General features: G+C 29.7%; 1 protein-coding gene across 1 annotated transcript; it reads right to left on the reverse strand.

The window, feature by feature from the left end:
* Positions 1–1,201: 1,201 nt before the first annotated feature.
* Positions 1,202–7,168, reverse strand: LOC105765909 (gibberellin 2-beta-dioxygenase 8). Its single transcript, XM_012585186.2, has 5 exons — positions 7,064–7,168; positions 6,766–6,846; positions 4,186–4,616; positions 1,687–2,008; positions 1,202–1,599 (listed from the first exon to the last, which is right to left on the reverse strand). Exons 2-5 carry the CDS (start codon positions 6,802–6,804, stop codon positions 1,369–1,371), a joined length of 1,023 nt encoding a protein of 340 aa, XP_012440640.1. The 5' UTR covers positions 6,805–6,846; positions 7,064–7,168; the 3' UTR covers positions 1,202–1,368.
* Positions 7,169–23,422: the final 16,254 nt, after the last annotated feature.

Genomic DNA, 23,422 nt, shown 5'->3' on the forward strand with positions numbered 1-23,422 from the left:
TTTACCTTAAATAAATATAATCATTTTTTACCCAATACCTAATGTTCTTTTTTATCTTTCTATGGGATTTCTCAATGTTCATGGTCATAATTTTGCTTGCGAGAACTTAGAGTAGTTTAGCATTTAAAATATTGTAGAAAATACTTTTAAAATGTTTTATAAAAATTATTTTAATATTTAAGAGTTTAGAAAAAATATTTTGAGAAGATAAATATTTATTTAATGTTATAAAGTAAAAATATACTTAAATTCATTAAAATTATATATAAATATATCAAATTAAATTATAATAAATTATTAAATGTTTGCTTTATTATAATTCATTATTTATATTTTGATACATGAAATATAAATCTTAAATGCTTTTAAAACATTAATATAAATTGTTCTTAAAATTTAATTTAAATATATAAATCATATTTTGGATATTAAAATTATATATAAACACACCCTTATAAAAGGGAGAGATCGACTTACATCGGTACACCTTTTCGTATATTTTTATTTGATTAATATTTAATGATCCAATCGTCATATTTCATATTTCATTTATAGATAATGTATGTTAAATTTGATATAGTTCAAAATTTTCTAACTATCATTTCAAGAAAAATCTAACCGTTTATTTTATGTAAAAACTTTCAAATGTTTAACAAATATTAATATATATATATATAGTATTTTATATCGATATGTTAGAGATATCGATCGTTTAAAATTTTTACATGTATGATAAATACAATTATATCAATAAATTTAACAATTGAATCATTAAAATATTAAAATACAAAAGATACGAAAGTATGTGAAACTAAAATAATTTTACACTGATATAGTTGGATCCCGCTTATAAAATTAAAATTGTAAAATATCTTCTTCTTCTTCTTTTATTCTTTCTTCCTTCTATTTCTTTTATAAATAATTTTATGAAAAATTTAAAACTGTAGAAATTCATTATAATTAATGATTTATTTTTCTTTCCTCAAATAAAATGGTTGAAATTACTTCAATTTCCTTTCTTTTACTAACATTTAGTATCTAATCCAAATATAAGGCAAGCTTCTGAAGTCTAATTGGAAAAGCAGTTTTAAAGCTAACTATTTTAACATCGCTCTTAGCTTTTCAAAAGGAGTTGTAGTAACTGAAATTCATTTAATATTATTTCTTAAAGATAGTAAAAATCATGAAAGATTAAGCCGAGGTAAAACAAAATTCTTTCTAATTAAGCGGGACTTATAGGTTATACCGTAAGTTTTTCTTGGGATGGGGTAGAGCTTAGATATTTTTGTAAACAAATTAATGACCTAACTATGTATATAGCTAGAAAGAAGTTGCAATCGATAAATTTTAGCTGGTGATAGTAATAATTTATACAAGAAACCTGGAGAGCCCTACTTTATATCCATAGAGTTGAACATCCTCCTGCACTTTCTGTCTATATTCCCTAAAGCTAAACTTTCTGTAAACCGAGGGCATGCTGCAACTCTCTATCACTGTCTCATACGATGGGCAAAGGAAATATGCTGCTGAAAACCTTTCTTTCGTTGGATGCGTCACCGCACAATGTTTGACGCTTTTATAACAACCATTGCTCCAAGCCTGCACAATATCAATCAAAGCTTTTTAACACACTTAACTATTTTCGAACCGGTAAAGAAGGTGATTGGTATATATGAAATTGATCACCTGAAATAGATCTCCAATGTTGATGACTAAAGCCTCGGGATTAGGTTTAACAGCAATCCATTGCCCATCCTTCACTAATTGCAATCCTCCGACTTGATCTTGGTGCAATATAGTTAGGAAGTCGCTATCGGTGTGTGGCATTAGACCATAAATGTCTGAAGGAATCGGGCAGGGTGGGTATCTGTTCAGCCGGAGATAGCAAGTGCTTGGCAAACAACTTTCCTGGAAAAAACTCGATTTGTGACCTAACTTCTCTGCCAAAATTTCAGCTAATTTCTGACCAAGAATGGCGACTTTTGTGGCAAACGGTTCCATTGGTGTGCTGGTTAACACATTACGAGGTGTTAGAATCATTACGTATGTAGTTTGAAAAAAGAAGATAGAAAAGGAATCTCCCAATTGTGAGGAAGTGGTCCACACACAGTAGGGAGTATCTAAAAAAAATAGAATGTGAATAATGACAATATATCAAAAAGAAAAAATAAATAAAGAATACACAAATTGAAACATCTTATTCTACTCAATATCAAATAGATAGAATTTAATAAAGTTTAAAAAAATTTATTCTAAAATAAAATAAAAGAATTGTAGTTTTATATAAATTTACTTTTATTTTATTTTACCACCGTATTTTATTTAAATAAGAATTCGTGTCACTTAATTTTAACAAAATAACAGTGATAAAAATCAGCAAAAACGAGAGCCACTGGTGATGCCACGTCAAGCTTTTCCTTCCTTGCTGTGAGACTGGAATATTTGACTGAGTTGGTCTAAAAAAAAACTTGTGACCTTCAAGTCAGGAGGGTACGTTGCCTATGGGGGATGATGCATAGCCACTCGCCATAGATAAAAACGAGAAGAACATGCATGGAATGGAATTGCAAAGGAAAGGAAAATACCCATGTTACTTTGAAGGATTTGGTGCTGATTTTTCAGAACCATTTTCTTTTATCAGGGTGCAATGTATCAGTACTGTATGTTCTTACCACCAAACATGACCACAAGAAATAAATGCCAACTTCTTTGAAAAAAAAAAATAAAAGCGAACATTGAATTGTCTCACTAAATCTGAGAAAAAAGCTACCGAAACGTTGCAGCTTAATTCCACAAATAGGGTGACACCTCACACAATTTGACCATGGAGCTGTGATTCCTGATGTTTACTGTGAAAAGAAGTAACTCAGTCTGAAGCTGAGTCCCAGTAAGTGTTGTACGAGTTGACAGAGAGGACCATCAAGTATAAAAAGTTGGAAAAATTAAAAATATATCTGAGCCTGGGGTCTCTAGTGTGTGTGATAACCAACTACACCACCCACACAAATGGTCATGTGTAATTATTTAATTTGTTATTCTTGTGTTGTTCTTGTAACTTAAATTTTTGAAAACTTATTTAACATAGAAAACCGTATGGGTAATATTAAGGAAATTCATATGATATGCTAACCGTGAAGATTTTAAATTTAACGGAGATTGGGAGGATAATACATGTTCGATATACTAATTATAAAACAACTCAATTGAAAATTTTATCCTATCAAGATTGACCCCGGACTATTATATTAAGAATCTATCACACTAATATGAGACTATTTAGAGAAAATAAGAAAATTTTTCATTATAGTTTTAATTTCCAAAATACTATTTTTCTTTAAAATTGAATATTTATAACATAATCTCTCTCTCTCTTTTTAATGTAATGCTATCCATTAATTTTAGCCAACTTTTCCAATAAATATTTTCAGAATATTGCTCCATTCAAATAATATTAAGTTAAACTATTTAATCCATTTTTTAGTAAAATAATAAAACTTATCCCATCTAATCACATAGTACCTAGACAAGTATGAAAGATTAAATTCATCACATCTTCTTCCATGCCATAATTAAAAACGGTGTAATGCCTACAACTATTAGCTCTTCTAAGCAAGCTTTAAGCTTGAGTTTTATAAGAGATCATTTAAATTAATATTGAAAACAAATCATATATATTAACTAGTAATTCTCATATATAAATACATATAACTGCCTACTTTATTATTATCCAAAACTCAAATTTTTTTAAAAAATCGTACAAACTTAACTTAGACACGAAAACAGAAAGTAATAGTATGACAAAGATTTAAAAGAGTTTATTATATTACAGCAATCGGATTAACCTAGAAAAACAGTATGGATTTGAGCGTTGTTGTCTTGTCTCATCGTTGTAATAGTTGGTTTTTTGAATAAGAACTATACGTAGGTAAACTTAAATTGTATGCCGACATGAAATATCAGTACATACAACATAAATTATACTAATAGATAAAACAAAAGGCTTTACTGTCTTAACTTAAAGAGAACCTATATAATAACAACAAACTCATTTCGTTAGCTCTTTAATTCTTGGTTACTATTTGTTTTGCCGAATTTGTCGAAAAGAAACGAGGTAATGAAATGAAGAGAAAGCGATATCGTCAAGAAAAATAAAAAATAAAAAACCGTAAATTGATTATAACATACCTTGAGATATCGTTCACGGGGATGTGGAAAGCTTCAGACCACCATAATTGCCTAAGGAAGTAGCTCGTGGGAGTGCCCCAACGGTAACTACCAGCGGAGAAATTCAAGAACTTGTCTTCCCTGCACTTGTGGTGGAAAGGTTGCTTGAAGACTCTCACTTGCTCCTCCCTCAACATCTCCAATAACTCCATCGAGATTCCATGGTTTACGACTTGGAAAAAACCCCATTGACGTGCAGCCCTAGCTATCTCTTTCTGGCACCTTTCCTTCTCCGCCTCGTTATGGCTTAAACGGCTGAGATCGATCAAGGGAAGGTGGCGTTCCTCCACCGTGACAAGCCGGTGGTCGTGGTTGTTGGAAGAGGTCTTGGAGTTGGCGAAGAGGGTCTTGTATGTCTCCAGAAGTGGGGGGTCTGAATCCATGTGTAGAGGCTGATCAAAACAGAAGACGGAGATCGAAGAGAGGCAAAAGAAAAAGAGAGAGGTTAAAACGGCTAATCATATAAGCGGTTCGTACGGTAGTGATGAGGGAGAAGGGGACAGAGGAGGGATTGGGACAAAGAAGATTTTCTTTGTTTCCGTTCGATGAAAACGTTATACGGGTTTTCATTTTTTTCTTCCCTCTCATTTTTGACTTGGGAGACAAAGTTCCATTGCATGTCTTTTTGTTTACGGACTGTAGGTGAGGGTTGGATTGAATTGATTAATGAGTCTTGTTTTATTATTTTAATTTGATTTGTATTTTTTTAAGTAGATTTAAATTATATTTGATAATTTATTATTTTAAGGTTTCAAATTTACCATTTAAAATTTTTATGGTTTTTATGAAATTTTAAAAATTATATATATAAACAATTATAAAAGTTTGGAATTTTTTTAAATAGGTAAATTTATTATTTTTAAAACTGATTGGAATTAAATGAATATTTATACTAATTTCTTAATCAAAATTCAACTCGAATTAGTTTGAAAAAATATGTATGATCTATTAATTTTTCTTGTCAGTTTGAAATTTTATTTTTGTTTTGAAAATATTTATCAAAAGAATAACATCCAAAATTTATAAAATAAAATCCATTTTAATCAAAATAAATTTAAAAGCTCTAAATTCAAAATTAAAATTAGAGAATCGAACTGGATTGGAAAAAATCATAAAATTTAACACATCTAATCTTCAATGCAAAAATGAAGTGGATGTGAATTGGGTACCAATATTTGCGGGTTTTAGCATGTAGCGATATCTGAAAATAGAAGGTAATGTAATAATAAATGTGGATGAATAAAACAGATGGCCTTTGGAATTAATGGACGGCTAGCTATAAGCAACCCATGCAAAGTTACTAAATTCTATGTCCGCTAAGCTATGCCGCCATCCCCACTTTGATCATTTATAAAACGCTAGGTTATTGGTCAACTTGCACCACCACCTCCAACTAACCTGATGAAGAGAGCTACTAATAATTACAAGGTTGAAACTCAACATTGCAACAATATCGCATATTCCCCACAGGGGCTGCCTACACTCCAGATTTTATTGCCACAAACAAATAATGCTAAATCGGTCACATCATTCTTGTTAATTGTCAACAGGATATGTCTTCAGGTGTCTCTATTTTTATTATTTTGGAGTGAGAAAATCACAGAAAAGAGGTGGCCACTTTATTCTTTATGTAATAATATTCACATGGTGATGTAATCGGACAAAAGACATTAATATTTTTGATGAAATTAAACGCCAATTACGTCTTTATTATAGCCAACCATTTTGCATCTCAAAATACACACAATTCAATTTACTATTTAATTCTGATTTTAGGTAATATTTTGATTTTGGGCTCAACAGTCTAATTTATTCCTTTAAACTCCAATACCTACTTGATATTCAAAATGCATGTTTTCAAAATATATAAAGATAATAATAAAATTTAATCCATAGGCGTGGGTAACTATATATATATAAGATTAAGATAATACATGAGCTTAGCCTGAACCCAACAAATTCACTTAAATTAATTGCATAAAAGTAATAAAAAAGTATAAAACAAATTTAACCATTCATGTTTATATTTTTATTAATTTAGCCCTTATTTTTTAACTGAATTTGATCCTCAATCTTTAAAAAGAGTTAAATTTGACCATCAACCTGTTGAAAAAGAGTTGGAATGATTTGTTTAATGAGAATACTAACTAAAATGTTAAAATTTTAAACACAAAGCTTGCATAATAATCCACATTGCTCCTTGCTAATTTTTTTAAAATTTTATGAACTTCTTATATTTTTTAAATTTTAACTTTGATTTATTTTATTTTGATAATTTGTAAAGTATTTATTAATATTAAATATAAAACAAATGATGTTATGTTAGCATGACGTGCATATGAACTGTTATGTGAGTTGTTATACCAACAACGTTAAAAGTTAATGTTTTAGTCATTATTTTCACAAAAAAAAACTATTTGACTTTTTTTTTTTTAAGATTAAGGGTCAAATTGATAGAATATGTAAATATTGAAGATTAAATTTATCATTATGCCAAAAAAAACTCAAGATATTTGTAACGGGTTATCTCTTCATTTTTACCTGGTTAACATTTACCATGACATTATCACCCTCCGCCATTTTACTCTTCCATCAATATGCAACTTCGCACAACATATTCATCTGCATGACTAACATTAAAAATTAGAAAACTTAGAAAAGGAAAGGAAACAACGTAAGATTTTCATTTGATAACTACTTGCACATCACTGCACGTAGACGGTGGCTGTCTACGTCTATCTGTTGTTATCAGTTCTCTTATTATATAACTATCCTTAACTGAAAATAAAAGGAATATAACGAAAGGAGGATTGGGCCACACAGAAAAAAAAAATGCTACCTAGCTAACAATTCTCAGGAAAGGAAACAAGTCGACTTGAAGGAGAAGAATGCTTGATATATTATATATTATTACTCAGAAAAGGGGTTTAGAGGGAGTTATACTGGAAAAGGGAAAGGTAACATGTATTTATAGTAGAGCAAAATTCGGAAGGGGGGATTCGAATACTTTATTTGTGTAGTCGGGAAAAGATTGAAGGACAGATATTTTATTGGAAATGACCCCCCCATCAATCATTATAATTATTGGCGTTAATTATTTCCGAATGGGAAAACAGTACGGGATTACTCAGAACCTATGCTTTATACAAAGACCACGCGGCACTTGTGAATATCAGAGAAACTCAGCTGGGCGAATGTAATTTAGCAGAACCACACACAAAACTGGCTTGCTGCTTCTCATTGTTTTGAAATTGGAGTGAGGAAGGTAATGGGAGATTTTTGAAACACAAAATGCTACAACTCTTTGTTTTTCGTTCAACCAACTGCTACAATTCAAAAGCACTTTTTCTAATGATATATATAGATAGGTATATAGTTGTATGAAGTATGTAAATTAAGTCAAGTAGTTCACATAAGAAAGACTTGTAAGAAGGAAAACCAAACAAAATTTCGGGTGTAGTATGTGAATGGTGAGAAGATACCTGGCTGAATATGAACCAATTAAAGGTTTTTGGGTTTTGGAACTTCAATCATATTTAATTTCTTGAATGGTGAATGCTAAAATTTGAGAAGCAAGGCACATGACTGTTCCAAGGTCGGTTCCGCCCCATCACACTATGAGAGCTGGTCATGCCCAAAGTTGTTACCTTAACAGCAAAGAAGGGGGTGTCGAAGGCAGGGTTAATGATTGGAGTGAAGTCGTAACAAGGTAGTTGTATTTGAAGGTGCGGCTGGATCACCTCCTTTTCAGGGGAGCTAATGCTTGTTGGGTATTTCAATTTGACACTACTCTACACCAAACAAGAAGTGAGCTACGTCTGAATTAAATTTGGAGATCAAAGTCTTCTTTCATTTCTCGACAGTGAAGTAAGACCAATCCCATGAACTTATTATCTTAAGCTGGAACAAGTTGATAGGATTCTTTTTACGCCCCTAGGTCCCTCTCATGTGGCGACATGGAAGTGTAAAAAGGGAAGAGAGGGATGGAATTTCTCTCGCTTTTGGTATAGCAAGCCCCCAGCATCTAGTGGTTCAAGACGCCTCTCTTTCAAGGAAGCGACGAAGATTCGACTTCCCCTTGGAAGTAGGGTATTACAAAAGGAAGTTGATTGTGTATTATCAATAAATCTAGAATTGATTCTTTCTAGGTCGATGCCCGAGCGGTTAATGGGGATGGATTATAAATTCATTGGCAGTATGTCTATGCTGGTTTAAATCTAGCTCAACCCAATAATTCATTGGCAGTATGTCTATGCTGGTTTAAATCTAGCTCAACCCAATAATTCATTGATCCATTATAACCTAAAATGCTTTATATTTTGTTTTAGAGAAAAGCTAAACAAAAAAAAAATAGGGAAGAATAAAAAAGTCCAATTTTCTCTGATATATCCATTCCTACGGTTATTTATTTTGTTATTTGTTCTATTTATTTAGTTGTTCCATAAATAAAAAAATTAAAATATAATATATATATAATATAAATATATAAATTGAATAAAATTAAAATAAAATAAAGTAGTAAATTACTAAAAAATTAATACATAAAATAAATACAATAATAGATAAAACGAGATGCGACTTCCCTTAGATATTTTATACTTTCTCCCACAAAAAAATTGTAATGCCTATTCCATTTGTAATTCCATTGTTTACTCACGTATCAAAAAATGAGTCAGTTCTACCAATCCTCTTATATATTTTGTTAAGAATATTGAATAAAACATATCTATGTAACTACGATTATATGACCAATCATATATCAAATATATCATTTTATCCAATAAAATTCTTTTAAGACCCATTTTCAAAAATGAATTTAGTAAGTTGAAATTGATAAATCATTCAAAGTTGTTAAAAGGAAATCTAATACATAAATCATTGATATACCTATTTTTTGTCAATTGTTTAATAATTTAATTAATTGCTAAGTTTAATTAGTTATAACTGAGACATTATAATATGTCATATAATCAATTAAATTCATAACTATCAAATATATATATATATTTGAAAAATGTGAAAAAATTCTTTTATAAGTAAAATATTATAACGTTTAATATATAACTTGTTTTTCTAAAATTATTATAATTATAATTATTATATTTAAAAATGATTCACATACTCTAATATAAAACTATATTTTTATAATTTTTATGAAATATTTTATAACTTTACTTTTTATATGATCATATCTATTTTTTTAATAATAATAATAATAATAATAATAATAGGGTTAAATGTATTATCCCAGAGACATCTATTAGAGCTATTTCTTTAAACATGATTTTTTTTATGAAATAGGTTTCATCTGAAAAAACGAATTTAAATTGTGTGGTTTACATAATAATATCAATCAAAAATTAAATCAAACAATATAAAATTCAAACCAAACCAAACTAAATACATCGATTTAAATCGAATTTTTTATTTTCTTGATTTTTTTGTTCAAATGTATTTTTGGAGTGTATCAGTAAGGGATGTTAATAACACCCCAAAGAAAACAGTGGTGGCTTGTTTTTCATGTATGGCTAGCAGGCTAGGAATTATGAATCGTGCCCTATAACAATTAAAGTTGAATATGAAGCATGGATTATTTTGGCATCATCAGAGTTAGGGAATCAGGATTTTAATTTAGGGGGTAAAATTTCTAAATCCGAACAATCTTTTTTAACATAAAAAAGTGTCAATTCTTTTCGAATACTTCTTTTTTTCTTATCAAACAAATTAATTTAATGTTTTTTTTTAAAAGCATGAACTATTTAACTATAAAAATTTTAAAAAATCACACTATGTAAAATTAAATATTTCTTTTCAATATGTAAAAAATAACTAGTACTATATTAAAAATTTAATATTTGATTTTCTCCACTAATAACAGAATATTGAGGAACCGATTGATAATTATTGCTTTCTGACACCCTTTTCTTCAAAAAAGATTCGATCTTTTTGTTGACCATAATTTAATCGAAAAACCTGAAGACTATAATAATATATTAAACAACAGCATATTAGGAAAAAGAAAAAATAATAAGTTAAATAAATAAAGAATATAATTTATGCAAAAATATTTACCGAGAGGTCTTTTGCATAAGGAGCTAAGAGGAAGATAATTTGTATTTTTTTACTCTATGCTCTCTGTCTCGGCATCAAACTCCTTTCTTTTTCTCTCGGCAATGTCGGCACCATATCAGAAGAAAATAATTCATTAGTAAGACATACAAATCAAAATACAAGAAAATCACTAATTTAATAAGTATGAGTATGGGCCAAAATCATTTAATTTTGAAATTTGACTTTAAAGTCTATATTAAGCTTCTAAGTTTAATCTTTTAAGGTTCATCATACATTAATATTTAATTATTATTAAAGTTATATAATTAAAAATTAAAAAATATTTTGTTAATATAAAGTATAACTTTATGGCTTAAAGGGCGAATTATATAAAATACAATTTGACTAAGTGGAACGAATGTTATATAATGTGGACATTAAATCTAAAATATATAATAATTTATATGTAAAATTCAAAAATTTTAAAAAATTTTGTGATGCTCATGGGCTGTGATTGAGATGAGTCACTCACATGGATAACAGGACCGGGAGAGTGGAGAGGATAAGGAGGATGAGGCTGTGAGTGAACTTCCCCGGAACTGATCATCTGCTGGAACCTTACCTACAATGCTACCGTGTCTTTTCTTTGCGTAAATACTGCCTTTTCTTTTGTCTTTTGTTTTTTTTTTTTTATCAAATTGGCATGGGACACCCAGAAATAGATGAACAAATTGGACTTATTTGAAGCTAAAATTTCATACAATCTTCCACATACATATATGATCCTTCTCTATAATTATTGATCTTTTAGAAAAACAAAATCTATCTTTCCTTCCATCCTGCCTCTCTTAATTTCTTAACTTTTCAACCCTATAGTTGGTAAAGTCGAAAGATCCATTCATCAATGCCTGCAAAAAATCTGTCCTCCTGTTGTCCATAAATCAATAGCTAGCCTGGTCGACGGAGGAACTAATATATTCTTATCATACCTGAGGATATATATATTGTCCAACATTCAAATTAAGAAAGCATGTGATTCATGCTCAGGTGGAGCAGCAACACTGCAGCAGTCGTAGTTTTAGCCAAAGATTGAGTGCCTAACGGATACCTAGCCACCTTTAAGAGCATAATAAGAGAAGGTCGATGTGAGTCACAAGTTTTAAAATTGTTTCATACCTAAATTGAGGATTGAATTTTTGACTACTAATAACGATAAGGTTATTTTTTAATATAAATATATATATTATTTATATGACATAAGAGTTTAAATTTAAATTCAACTAATTTTATCTTCATCACAATTATAAAAAATGAAAAAGGTAAAAATTGGTTTGATTTTTGGCTACCTTGAAGCCCTAATCTTTGCAAGGGCAAAAACACGCAAATATCTTTTTACTGAATTAAACAAGCAGATAGAAACATAAAAGAGGTGACCAGTTTTTGCCTCCATTATTGTGAAACTATCCACATGGACGGTTAGTGCGGGTACGGTGCAAAATTGTGTCAAAAAAAAAGGAAGTTTGTGGAGCGTTGTCATTTACTTTAAATGGGAATGGATGAGTCTCTCTCAAGACTGTGATGATGGGGGAAGTGGCGGTTGATGGTGGGGCGGGCTTAGCTGGTCGTGTCGTTTGTTGGGCTTCCTTCGCTTTTTTGTCCTGTAATCACTATTTCACACACACACACATATATATTTTGATTTCAATTAGACCCCCACTCAATCATTGACAGCCCCTGAAAATTCGCCCTTTTCAACTTTAATATGCTTGCTTCCATGACCTGGCTGTTTTGTCATCGATACGGGTTAGCTTTCAGCACAGTACCACTCCCACCTGCCGACCTGCTCAGCTCACCTCATGTGCATGGCATTGTGATTAGAATGATATTTTGGGTTATATATCCTAAAAATTTTATTGAAAAATTGTACTTTCTTAATTACTAAGGCCATCCAAGATTATTTGTTGAAATATGTTTTTCTAGCTATAACTTTGATAAATGTCAGGTCTTATTAAATGTCCTTAATAATCTTAAACCTAAACTTTATAAACATTTTCACTTTTTTTTTCACACAAAACTATTCTACTACTTATCTTCTCAACTCTAAATTATTCTACTTATTATTCTCATGCTAAATTATCCATATAATTCTAAATTTAAATTTCAAAATTTTAAAATAGTTTTCTTAATATTTCATAAAAATAAACATACAGCTCTACTTATACCGTAAACAAATGAAGAACAAGTGTTTCAATACCACCAAACTATGACTACAAATGAGATAGACAAGTAAACCATCCCACTATTTATTATAAGTTTTGATCATAGATACTCTTTTTGACACGATGCCTATAATTATTATAATCTCTTTTTAACCCATAAATAGGAGGATAATGCGTTTTAACGCACTCGAACTCATGTCCTCCTGCATCGACAACAATATTCATACCAATCGAGTTAAGACTCAATCGTCAATGTTTTCTAATTAATACTTTTACAAATTAATTAGTAATTTGGACCATACAAATTAAAAGAGAATCTTACTTGGTAGCAAATATAAATCCATTAATTAGTAATGTTGCGGTTGTTTTTGTGGTTGTCATTATTCCTGCCAAAGTCTTATTTCTTTTCTTAAATAAAGTTCTGTCATATTATTTTTTGTTCAAAAAAGTATAATCGATTTAATTTTATATAATATTTAACTATTACATATGAAGCATAATTTGCAAAAATACATGTAATAAAAAAATATTTATGTGAGTTTTAAAAGAATCAAGTTCCAACATATAAAGAGAGGGGGAAACCAAGTAGCTCACCTGCTGGTCAAGGAAGGATTTCGGCAAAAACGTGATGTCTGGTGGATTGAAGAAACTCCGATGGTGGTTTAGGAGGTTGTGGAGACGGAGAGGCAGAACATCTATCATCCCAGTTGAGTGTCACGGAACAAATGTCTTGAAGAGCTAGAAGGTTTTATTCATTCTCTAGTAGAGGAGTGATTGTCTTATATTTGATCCGATTTATCAATTTAATTTGTGATATGAGATTTTGTACTGACATGAAGAAGTCTTTAGGTCCTTTAATTTTTATTTTCCTCGAATTGCCTAAAAATATTTATTGTCTTTGTTTTATGACGGTTATTTTTCTCTTTCTTTACTAATAAGAGCATCTCAATTTGCATTACAAAAAGCATTTAAAATTTATTAGGTTTTACAAAATAGATGTTATACTTTTTTTTCTCTTAGATAATAAAAACACTAAGAATGTATGTTTCGATTAAAATTTTAAAAATATTTTTGGAAAATGAAACGAATATATGTGTTTTTTAAAATAGTTGTTCCTCTATTTTCATTAAAAATGGTTTGAAAAGGTTGACAATTGCTTTTAAATTTAATTGATGTAAATTCATATAAAAATTTATTTCAACACTTTTTAACATATCAAATCACTTCTCCTAATTTAAATTCATATGAACGTAGTATCTTTTTTTTTTATTAAATTAGTTATTTTAAAACAAAATTATTTTATTTTAAGGTCTAGTCGTGCTGCACCTTTAGTTATTCCACTGGTGTAATTTGCTCTAGTCAAACTTTAAAAGTTTTCATCACAACATCTCTTTTAATTTTACCCAGACATATATGTTTAGTTTTTTTTTCTTACTAACTTATCTCAATAACTTTTAACTAATTCTATTATAAAATAAAGAGTAAGTTATACCCAATGTCACTAAATTATTAGTAAGTTAATATTTTGGTCATTCAACTTTAAAAATTACAAAAATAATCACTAAACTATTTAAATATTTTCATTTAAGTCGTTAGATTGTTAATTCTTTTTTCTTAAAGTATAGTTGGTGAGCTTTGAACAACAGTTCAATGATCGATATGGTGGTATGGTATCCATCGACAAGTAGAAGAACATATCTCATATCCAAGTTAATCCTGTAACACCCCACACCTGGCTCGATCGCTGAATCCGAATGTATGATGTCACACTACGTCGTCGAAGCAACTCAAGTTAATTAACACAAGTACAATCAATTTAATCATCATTACAACTCACATGCATACATCTATACACTCAATACCTTCATTTTATCAATTTACGAGGTATATGGGTTAATTTCAGAGTTAGGCTCAAAACCAAACTCATATGTCAAAATTCAAATTCATGTCTCAAGACAAGAATCTCTATGTCTTGAGACAATTCATAAATTATTTTAGAATTTTTAGCTTCGAAGTTAGCATGTCTTGAGACATAGTACATGAAAATTGTTCCAACAATCTCGAGATATGTTCTTTTTGTCTTGAGACTTAATGGTCAAATAGAAAAAAATGCACATTTTCAAACATCCAAATCTCACTTAATTGTACCTAAAACATACCCAAATACTACACCAATACAAAATCACCAATTTAACACATGTAACCACAACCAAACGTCATTAAATCTTAACCATCAATACGTCACTGTCTAATCAACTAATTCACATATTCAAACGCATATAATCTACCATAATTATCTACTAATTCAATGATAAAATTTCACTTTTGTAACTCTTTTAGGTCAAATACCAAATATACCAAAATGCAAACTCATCACCAAGACACAAACACCTTAGGTACATGTCATATAACCCAAAAACTACTTTTACATGTAAAAGAGATAATAAGGCATGTTCCGAGTTGAGTTGTTGAGTTGGATGCTTGACCAAGTTAAATCTACATTTACTCACAATCGAAACATGTTAAAACTGAATGTCGATAATGACAATAGAAAGATCGCAAAATAAAGAAAAATAAGAACACACAGATTTTACGTGGAAACCCTTTCGGGGAAAAAACCATGGGCAGAGGAGAAGAAATTCACTAATGTTGAAAAACGAATGATACAAGAGGAGTTTCGACTAGGGGTGAGCATTCGATCGAATCGAATCGAATCGAATCGAAAATTTTCGAGTTAATCGAGTTTTCGAATATCATTTTATCATCCTAACTTTATTTGAAGTTTTCTCGAATTGAGTCGAGTGAGATGGAATTCGAATCGAATCGAATATATTTGTTCGAGTTAAATTTTAAAAAATAATTTTGGGACCTTGTAACCATTGTCACCCATCGTAATAAAATTTGTCCACCTTAATCAAATTTTTTATTAACTTTCATCACTTCATAATTTATTTATTAATTTTTTATATATTGGTTAGCTTCTTTGCTTGCTTAGTTGTTTTAATTATCTTGATTCTTGTCACTATGTATTTTAGAATTAAAAATATATTAAATGTAAAAATATGATTTTTTTAATAAAAGTTATTTTAAAATAAAATGTGAAATTGATACCAATATAAAATTTTAACACTAATATTTTATTGCATAATTAATAATTTAATTTTAATATAAATATTCAATATGACTAAACAATTCAATAATATAAATAATATAAAATGTGAAATTTAATTTAATAATATAAATAGTAGATATAAATAAAATTATTACTATTTATGTTTAGTGATTTTTTGAATAATTTTGATTTTTATTTGAGAGTAAAGGGTGAGAAGTAAAAGTTTAGGGAAAAATAAAAGTTTTGGGGAATAAAAGTTTGAGGAAAGTAAATAGGGGAGTAAAATTTTGGAGGAAAATATTAAAAAAATTGGAGGGGGAGGGTTTGGGATAGATGGGAGGTGGGATGGGAAGGAATAAAAGTTTTAGGGGAAAAGTGGGAGGAAGTAAAAATTTTGGGGGAAAATAAAAGGTTTTGAGGGTTTTTGGGAGTAAAATTTTGAGAAAAAATAAATGAGAGAGTAAAATTTTGGTGGGAAATAGATTTTGGGTAGATTGGGGAGTTGGGAGGGGAGGGGAGTAAAAGTTTTGGGGGGAAAGTGGGAAGGAGTAAAAGTTTTGAGGGAAAAGTAAAAAGGTTTGGGAGTTTGGGGTAAAAATGTAAAATATTATAGTTTGATATTCGAATTATTCGAATTATTCGAGTTATTCGAATTCGAAAACTCAACTCGATTCGAACTCGAAATTCGAAAAAAATATTCGAGTTGATTCGAATAACTCGATTAACTCGAATAACGATTCGTTTAACTCGAAATTCGATTTTTTTTCGATTTTTTCGAGTCGAATCGAGTTTTGCTCACCCCTAGTTTCGACTACATCTATTTAAAGGTTGAAAACCCTTATTCTAATCAATGTCAAATAGAAGAAGTGCACAAATCCCCCTAGTTTTGCCACTGTATTTTATTTTCACAATGATTCGGGTTACACAACTCTAACAAAACATGCGCACATAAACAAACATAATTGTAAGTTGAGTATTGAATACTCAACGGTGCTATTATAAATTGAATTAAAACATATAAACATAGAACACTAAAGCATAACTATGAAATCGAAATTTAATTGTCGATTAAATTTTATTTGAAATATTATAATTCCTAATTCGAACCATAACGTATCAATTTGCCTTCTGACACATTTCGACCTCAAATTTTAAGTAATTTGATATGTTTAATAATATTGTCCATTCTTCACTTTCATTCATTCATGATATCAATTACTCTCTAAGTCATCTAGCTTAATTAGCATCATAATAGTTCCTATCATAACTTTATATAATTTATTTAATCAATATAATATTAATTAACCATATCAATTCTAATGTAACGGTAGTAGCCCGATTTTCAAGAGTGCCAAAAATATGGTTTCAGAACCTCATTTCGTAAATATTAAATATAAATATTTACGGAGTTAGAATAAAAGAATATTAAAATTTGGTCCTTCAATTTTTCTATTAATTACTCAATTAAAGTACATGGACTAAATTATAAAAGTCTTATCATTATAGATTTTAAATACCTAAGGGACCAAAATAACAATTAAACTATTTTCTAATGTGTGTTAGTGGGAAATGATGAAAGTTTCTACTTATAATTGATTAATGGTGATTAAGTTTAATTAATTAAGGTTAAATTAAGTTAATTAAGTAATTAAAAGTTTAATTAAAGTATATAAGACAAATTAGGTAAAAAGATGACATCTTTTTCTTCATCTTTTTAAACTTTTTGAGAGTTAAAACAAAGAGAACCCTTGGAAGCTTTCAAAGTTTTGGTCCTTATTTGGTAAGCTCAATTAAGGTTTTTTTTATATATAATTTTTATGTTTTTAAGGTCATAGGAGTTTTATTTAGCTAGCCCATGTACCAATTTACAAAACTGTTAACGTTTTTGATAGATGTCAGTGTTGATTTCTTGAAGAAATTGGTGTTAAATTGATAGATTTTAAGCTTAGATTATGAAAAATGACTAAATTGTAATGTTTAGTTGTTAATTTTGTACATAAGGATAAAGTGAATAAAATATGAAATTGATGTAAAATTTTGGTAATGATAGGTAATATAGGGCCTATAATGAATGTAATTGAGGTCAGTTTTCTAACCGAAGCTCAATATTGAAAGTTATGGTTATTTCAGTTTTAGGGACAAATTTGAATAAAATGTAAAACTTTAGGGTTATCAAAAATGAAATTATTTAGGTTCATTCATGACATGGCATAGTGTATAAATGTTTGGTATTGATGGATTGAATGGAATAATTGTATAGATCAAGAATTGAATCAAACCGGTGATAATTGAGAAAAAGTCAAAATTGTCGATTAGTCCCTGAAGATTCGGTTGTTTGTTGTTTTGACTAGGTAAGTTTATATGGAACTTTATACCTTAATTTTTAGTTATGTATGAATTATATTTGTTAGAATTGAGTAGAATTAGAGTAATTGGCACAAATGTTTATATTGAACTGAATTGTAAATTCATGAAAGTATTGGTTATATGGAAATAGAACAAGATGCAAATGAGATTGTTGATTGAATTTATTTCTCATATGAGAAATGAAGTTGTGTACAAGAATTGATAATGTCAAATACACGGAAATGATGCTCGAGTGAACTTAGTAAAAGATTATGATATGTTTCGCATACCATTAGGGTTATACGTGCAATTAATCAAGGATTTACATGTTATTACGAGATTTAAAATTTGTTATAAATTCTTGGGTTATATGTATCGTTGGTTTAGCTTGGACGGGTAACACCGATATGATGTCAGCTTGTGTGAGCAACCCTAAAATATTGTTAGCTTGTGTGAGCATTACATTCTTGTGTATTTGAGTCCATTTTACTACAGTTTCATCGGGCGATGTTCAATTGATTGAAAAATGGAATTTAAATCATGAATTGAAAATGAAATAGTATTAATGATATTTGACATATTAATTGTTATATGATTATGTTTTAAATGTTGACATCATTTACGTTCAAGAACGTAACTAACGTATTCAAATTTTGGTGATGATGCATATATAAATATGTATTCATGTGCCAACGAAATGACATGTTTCAAGATGGTTTATCATAGGTAAAGTTTGGAGATTGCATGACTTTATTATTAGTTGAAATGACATTGCATTGTCTAGGTTTACATGGTGTATGAGTAGTATTTGACTTAACAACTTGAATATAGATGCTTGAAGTATTTGGCATGTTTTGGTATTATTTTGATTTAAAAGAAATTGGTATTTGTTGGATATGTTGATAGGTTTGATTGGAAACTTTGAAATAGGTACCAAATGTAACACCCCCTACCTGCATCCGTTGTCAGAATAGGGCACGAGGCATTACCGGAGTTTACTGAACATTTTCAATAATTCTGAGTCATTTATTATTCATATTCTGAAAATAATCATAACGTCCCTCTGTTGGGCCCTAGAAGCTCAAAACATTCATTAGGAACCTACTGAGATTAAATCAGAATCATAGGAAATTTTTCGCAGAATTCTAAATATATATATATAGATTTTAATTTTATTTATTTATTTCCGAATTAGGTGCAGGATTCATACGGGCGTATCACATGACAAATCTTTTCATAAGAAATTGCATAACTGAAACATTTCCACTCTTTCATAAGCTCAATTATATTTTCATCTAAGCACTTACCATTCCAATGCACCTTATAATTTAAACATATTACCATTCAACAGTAATTTGACACTTGCCTAAACTTCAAGCAACAACATTGGTTAGCGTACTTTAAATATTGACAAACTTATTTTCTCGCCATGTCTCACTTAAATTTATTACTCGTCTTAATACACATAATTTTCTTTGTATCAACGTATCAAAGATAGTCTCATATTTACATGTCATGATACATATCATTTTCTTGTTGTTTCTTCTTAAATATAAATCATTCAATTCATTATGACAATATTTCATGTACCATAATTTTTTTAAGTTCAATGTATATTTATTCCAGTAGCAGTTCATAATCTTGAATATGCATAATTATCAGGCAAGTTTCACATACATGTATTTTCCATGTCATATTTCAGTATATCAAATAATTATCATTTCTATATATTTCAACTTTAATTTCATGATTTTAAATACTTATCATTTTCTATTTTTATCCCGTTTAATTTCTCGGAATTTCGATGGATTTTCAAGGGTACACTTTAGTTTACAAATTCGGGCCCGTCAATTTATATTCATGTGCGCACATTTCTCAATTCAGAGAGCACACTCCCACGAACCTCATTTCTTACAACGGGATTACCAGTCCAGGCTAAATCCCCTGCGAGAGAGCACACTCCATGAACCTCATTTCTTACAATGGATTACCAGGTCCAGCTAAATCCTCAGTAATATAAACTCATAGAGTATTGTCGGGATTACCAGTCCAAAGCTAAATCCCAAGAACGATTACTTTAATGAGCTTGGATTTGAATTACCAGTCCAGGCTAAATTCAAACCCTAATTCGGATTACCCGTCCGGGCTAAATCCATTTTCCACATATTCTTCGGGAGGACTATATCAAGATCACCCGTCCGGGCTAGATCTTTTTCACACATATTCTTCGGGAAGGCTATATCAGTATGAGATCACTCGTCTAGGCTAGATCCTTTTTACTGTCAATTCCTTTTCAGAAATCCATCGAATTTTCCTTCCATTCAACCGGGATTTCTTCCCATCAATAACATACATTTCAAGCATTTAAGATAAAATTCAAGTTACACGAACTTACCGGGCTAAATTGTAGAAATACCAAAATTCAGGGACATTTTGATAATTTTCTATTTTCCTCGAATTTCCACCCAATCTTGATCTAAATTAATATTTCATTCAATTTATTTATTTAAATAATAAAACAATTCATTTCATGCAATTTGGTCATTTTTGACATTTTTACAAAATTACCCTTAAAATTTTACTTTTATTCAATTTATTCCCTGAACCTAGACCTGTCCATGGGCCGAGCAGCCCGGCCCGGCCCGATGGCCCGCCCGAAATATGGGAGGGTTCGGGTAAAAATATAGGCCCGAAATATGGGCTTGGGCAAAAAAATGAGGCCCGTTTAAAAAATGGGCCGGGCTCAACTTTTTAGCCCGAATATAATAAATAAATTTGAGCCCGAGTCGGGCCAAAAAAGTATTTTTAAAATTAAAAAATAAAAATAAAAATATATATTTATTATATTCGAATTGGGCGGGCTGGCTCGGCCAAAAAGTTGAGCCCGAGCCCGCCCATTTTTAAACGGGCCTCGTTTTTTTGCCCAAACCCATATTTCGAGCCTATATTTTTACCCGAACCCTCCCATATTTCAATGGTCAGCCTCCCTACCCATGGACGTGTCTAGTTCAATTCTCTTCACTAAAAATTAATTATCTCTTTGTACAGAATTTGGATGATGTTCCCGTTTGTTTCTATTGAAAATAAACTCCTTAAGGATTTTAAAAATATAAATTATAACCCATAATTATCTTTTACAAATTTTAATTATTTTTCCAAGTCGGAACAAGGGAACCCAAATTCATTCTGACCTTGTCTCACAAAATTTATTATATCTCATGATTTACAATTCCATTACTTACACTGTTTCTTCTATGAGAAACTAGACTCAATAATATTTATTTCAATATTTTATTCATACTCTAATTCGATTTCCACAATTTATGGTAATATTTCAAATTTAACCTACTGCTGTTGTCCAAAACTGTTTTAGTGCAAAATGTTGATTACTAGGTGTATAACTCCCTTATTCCCTTTCTCTATAATATTTCCCATCACTTTCACTTATTTCTCTTCACTATTATATCAAGAACATAAGACCTTATATAAGAAAACTCTACTATAACATTACTTCCATGCTTTTTCAATAATATCAAACTTAAAAATATATTGAAATCTTGATGTTCTTACCTTGTGCTATTGATTTCAATCTTTAACTTGATTTTCTCTCTCCTCCAGCTTCTATTTCTTGAATCTAACTTGATATTCTAGCTCCCCATTGTCTCCTTGTTATTCTTCTCTCTTGGAAGCTGTGGAAATTCTTTTGATTTCTAGGTGAAAATGGTAAATTTTTGGTAGAAGGACCAAATTGTAAAGAAAGCAAAACTTTCTTTCTCCTCCTCTCTTCTCACGTTAGTTGCATGGAAATATCGTGGAATTGATGATTCTTCATCTTCCTTTTCTTATATATACTAAATAAAATACTAATAAAATAATAAAATATCATTTAAAAATCAAATTAAAATATTAATAAACTAATATTTATTTAATATAAAATATCTCCAACATCATCATTATCTTCTAGATTTGTCTCTCTTCTAATTGACCATTTTCCCTTTATAATCTTTAAAATTTCATCATTGAGTCATCACTTAATTTGGTTAAATTGCGATTTAATCCCACAAAATTCTCTAGCTTTTCAATTTAGTCCTAATTCATCCATTTTCTTTAGTTTCTAGATTATTCCACCCTTAAAATATTTACACTATTGGTCCTTCAACTTTTTATATATTTACACTTTAACCCTCAAATTTTGAGTATTTACTCTTGGGTAATAAAACTTTTCTTACTTTTGCAATTTAATCATTTCTTGAATTAATATGTCATAATATACTTCCCAATGTTGTCATAACTCAAAATTATTCTTTTGTCACTTTATTTCCTTACTATATCAAAGATAATATCTTATTGTAAAAACTTTCGGGGTATTACACCAAATGGTTTATTTTTACCAAAAACAGAGTCCACATCATGACAACCAATCTACCTTGTTGCAACATTGACCGATAGTGAGTCATGTCACGATTTCAAGTGGCCTGAGGTCACGGCGTGACAAACTTGTAACAGCCCGTTTTCAGTAAAATCAGAATAGTGGTTTTGGGGCCACAAATCCGAGTCCGTAAGAAAAATTATTTTAAAGTTATTTTATGGTCTGAGTTATGATAGAAATATCATATAAAAATTTCATTAAGAAAATTTTACCGATTACATGATTAATTGTTAAAAGGACCAAATTGCATGAAATGTCAAAGTTGAGTTCTAGTAGCTATAAGTATTAGATAGCTATGAAATTCAAAATTGGATGTCCTTATATGGCAAATAGACCATTAAGAGGAGTTAGTAGTGTAACACCCCTAACCCGTAACCGTCGTCGAATTAGGGTTAAGAGGCATTACTAATCAAAACAGACATTCATTAAAGTTCAATTTTTTTTTAAATATTAAACATGCAAAATTTTAAACTTCTCTTTTGACCATTTTGAACAAAACAAAGACATTACAATACAAATGAACCATAAGAAAATAAGTCATTTTCGTATGGCTATTAATCTCATATACAATATATATAGGAGTACGACCTTCAAAATATTATCTAGCCTGTACATGCCATAAGTTAAAATTTAAACATTTTAATACCGAGACAGTAGATAGAGCGATGATCTTGCTGACAATCCTTGAACTTGAAGCTTGATCTTTAAGTCTAAAAAAAATGAAAGACATAAACAAACAAAGTAAGCTTTTATAGCTTAGTAAGTCTATAGCATAACTAAAATATATATAAATAATTATATAATTTCCTAGTACACTTAATGAATTCGCAATATACCATATATGTTATCATTTGAATAATTGCTATTCATATTCATCTTATTTATAACCAAATATATGAACTCATAGAATTCATATCAATGAGTACATATATATATATATATAAACAACATGCATACAACCAATTGTATATATAAATACTCATCAAAATCTTATAACCAAATACATTTACATATCATTTACATATAGTCAAATGCATACAT

This window comes from Gossypium raimondii, chromosome 5 (assembly GCF_025698545.1).
Source record: "Gossypium raimondii isolate GPD5lz chromosome 5, ASM2569854v1, whole genome shotgun sequence".
NCBI classification, from domain to species: domain Eukaryota; kingdom Viridiplantae; phylum Streptophyta; class Magnoliopsida; order Malvales; family Malvaceae; genus Gossypium; species Gossypium raimondii.

Bases quoted from the DNA above. Each gene is read 5' to 3' on its own strand.
- LOC105765909 (XM_012585186.2), bottom strand. From the start codon at position 6,804: ATGGCGGAGGGTGATAATGTCATGGTAAATGTTAACCAG. The intron at 2,009-4,185 runs GTATGTTATAAT...TGTGTTAACCAG, and splicing joins CCCGTGAACGATATCTCAAG to CACACCAATGGAACCGTTTG. The intron at 1,600-1,686 runs GTGATCAATTTC...GATATTGTGCAG, and splicing joins ACATTGGAGATCTATTTCAG to GCTTGGAGCAATGGTTGTTA.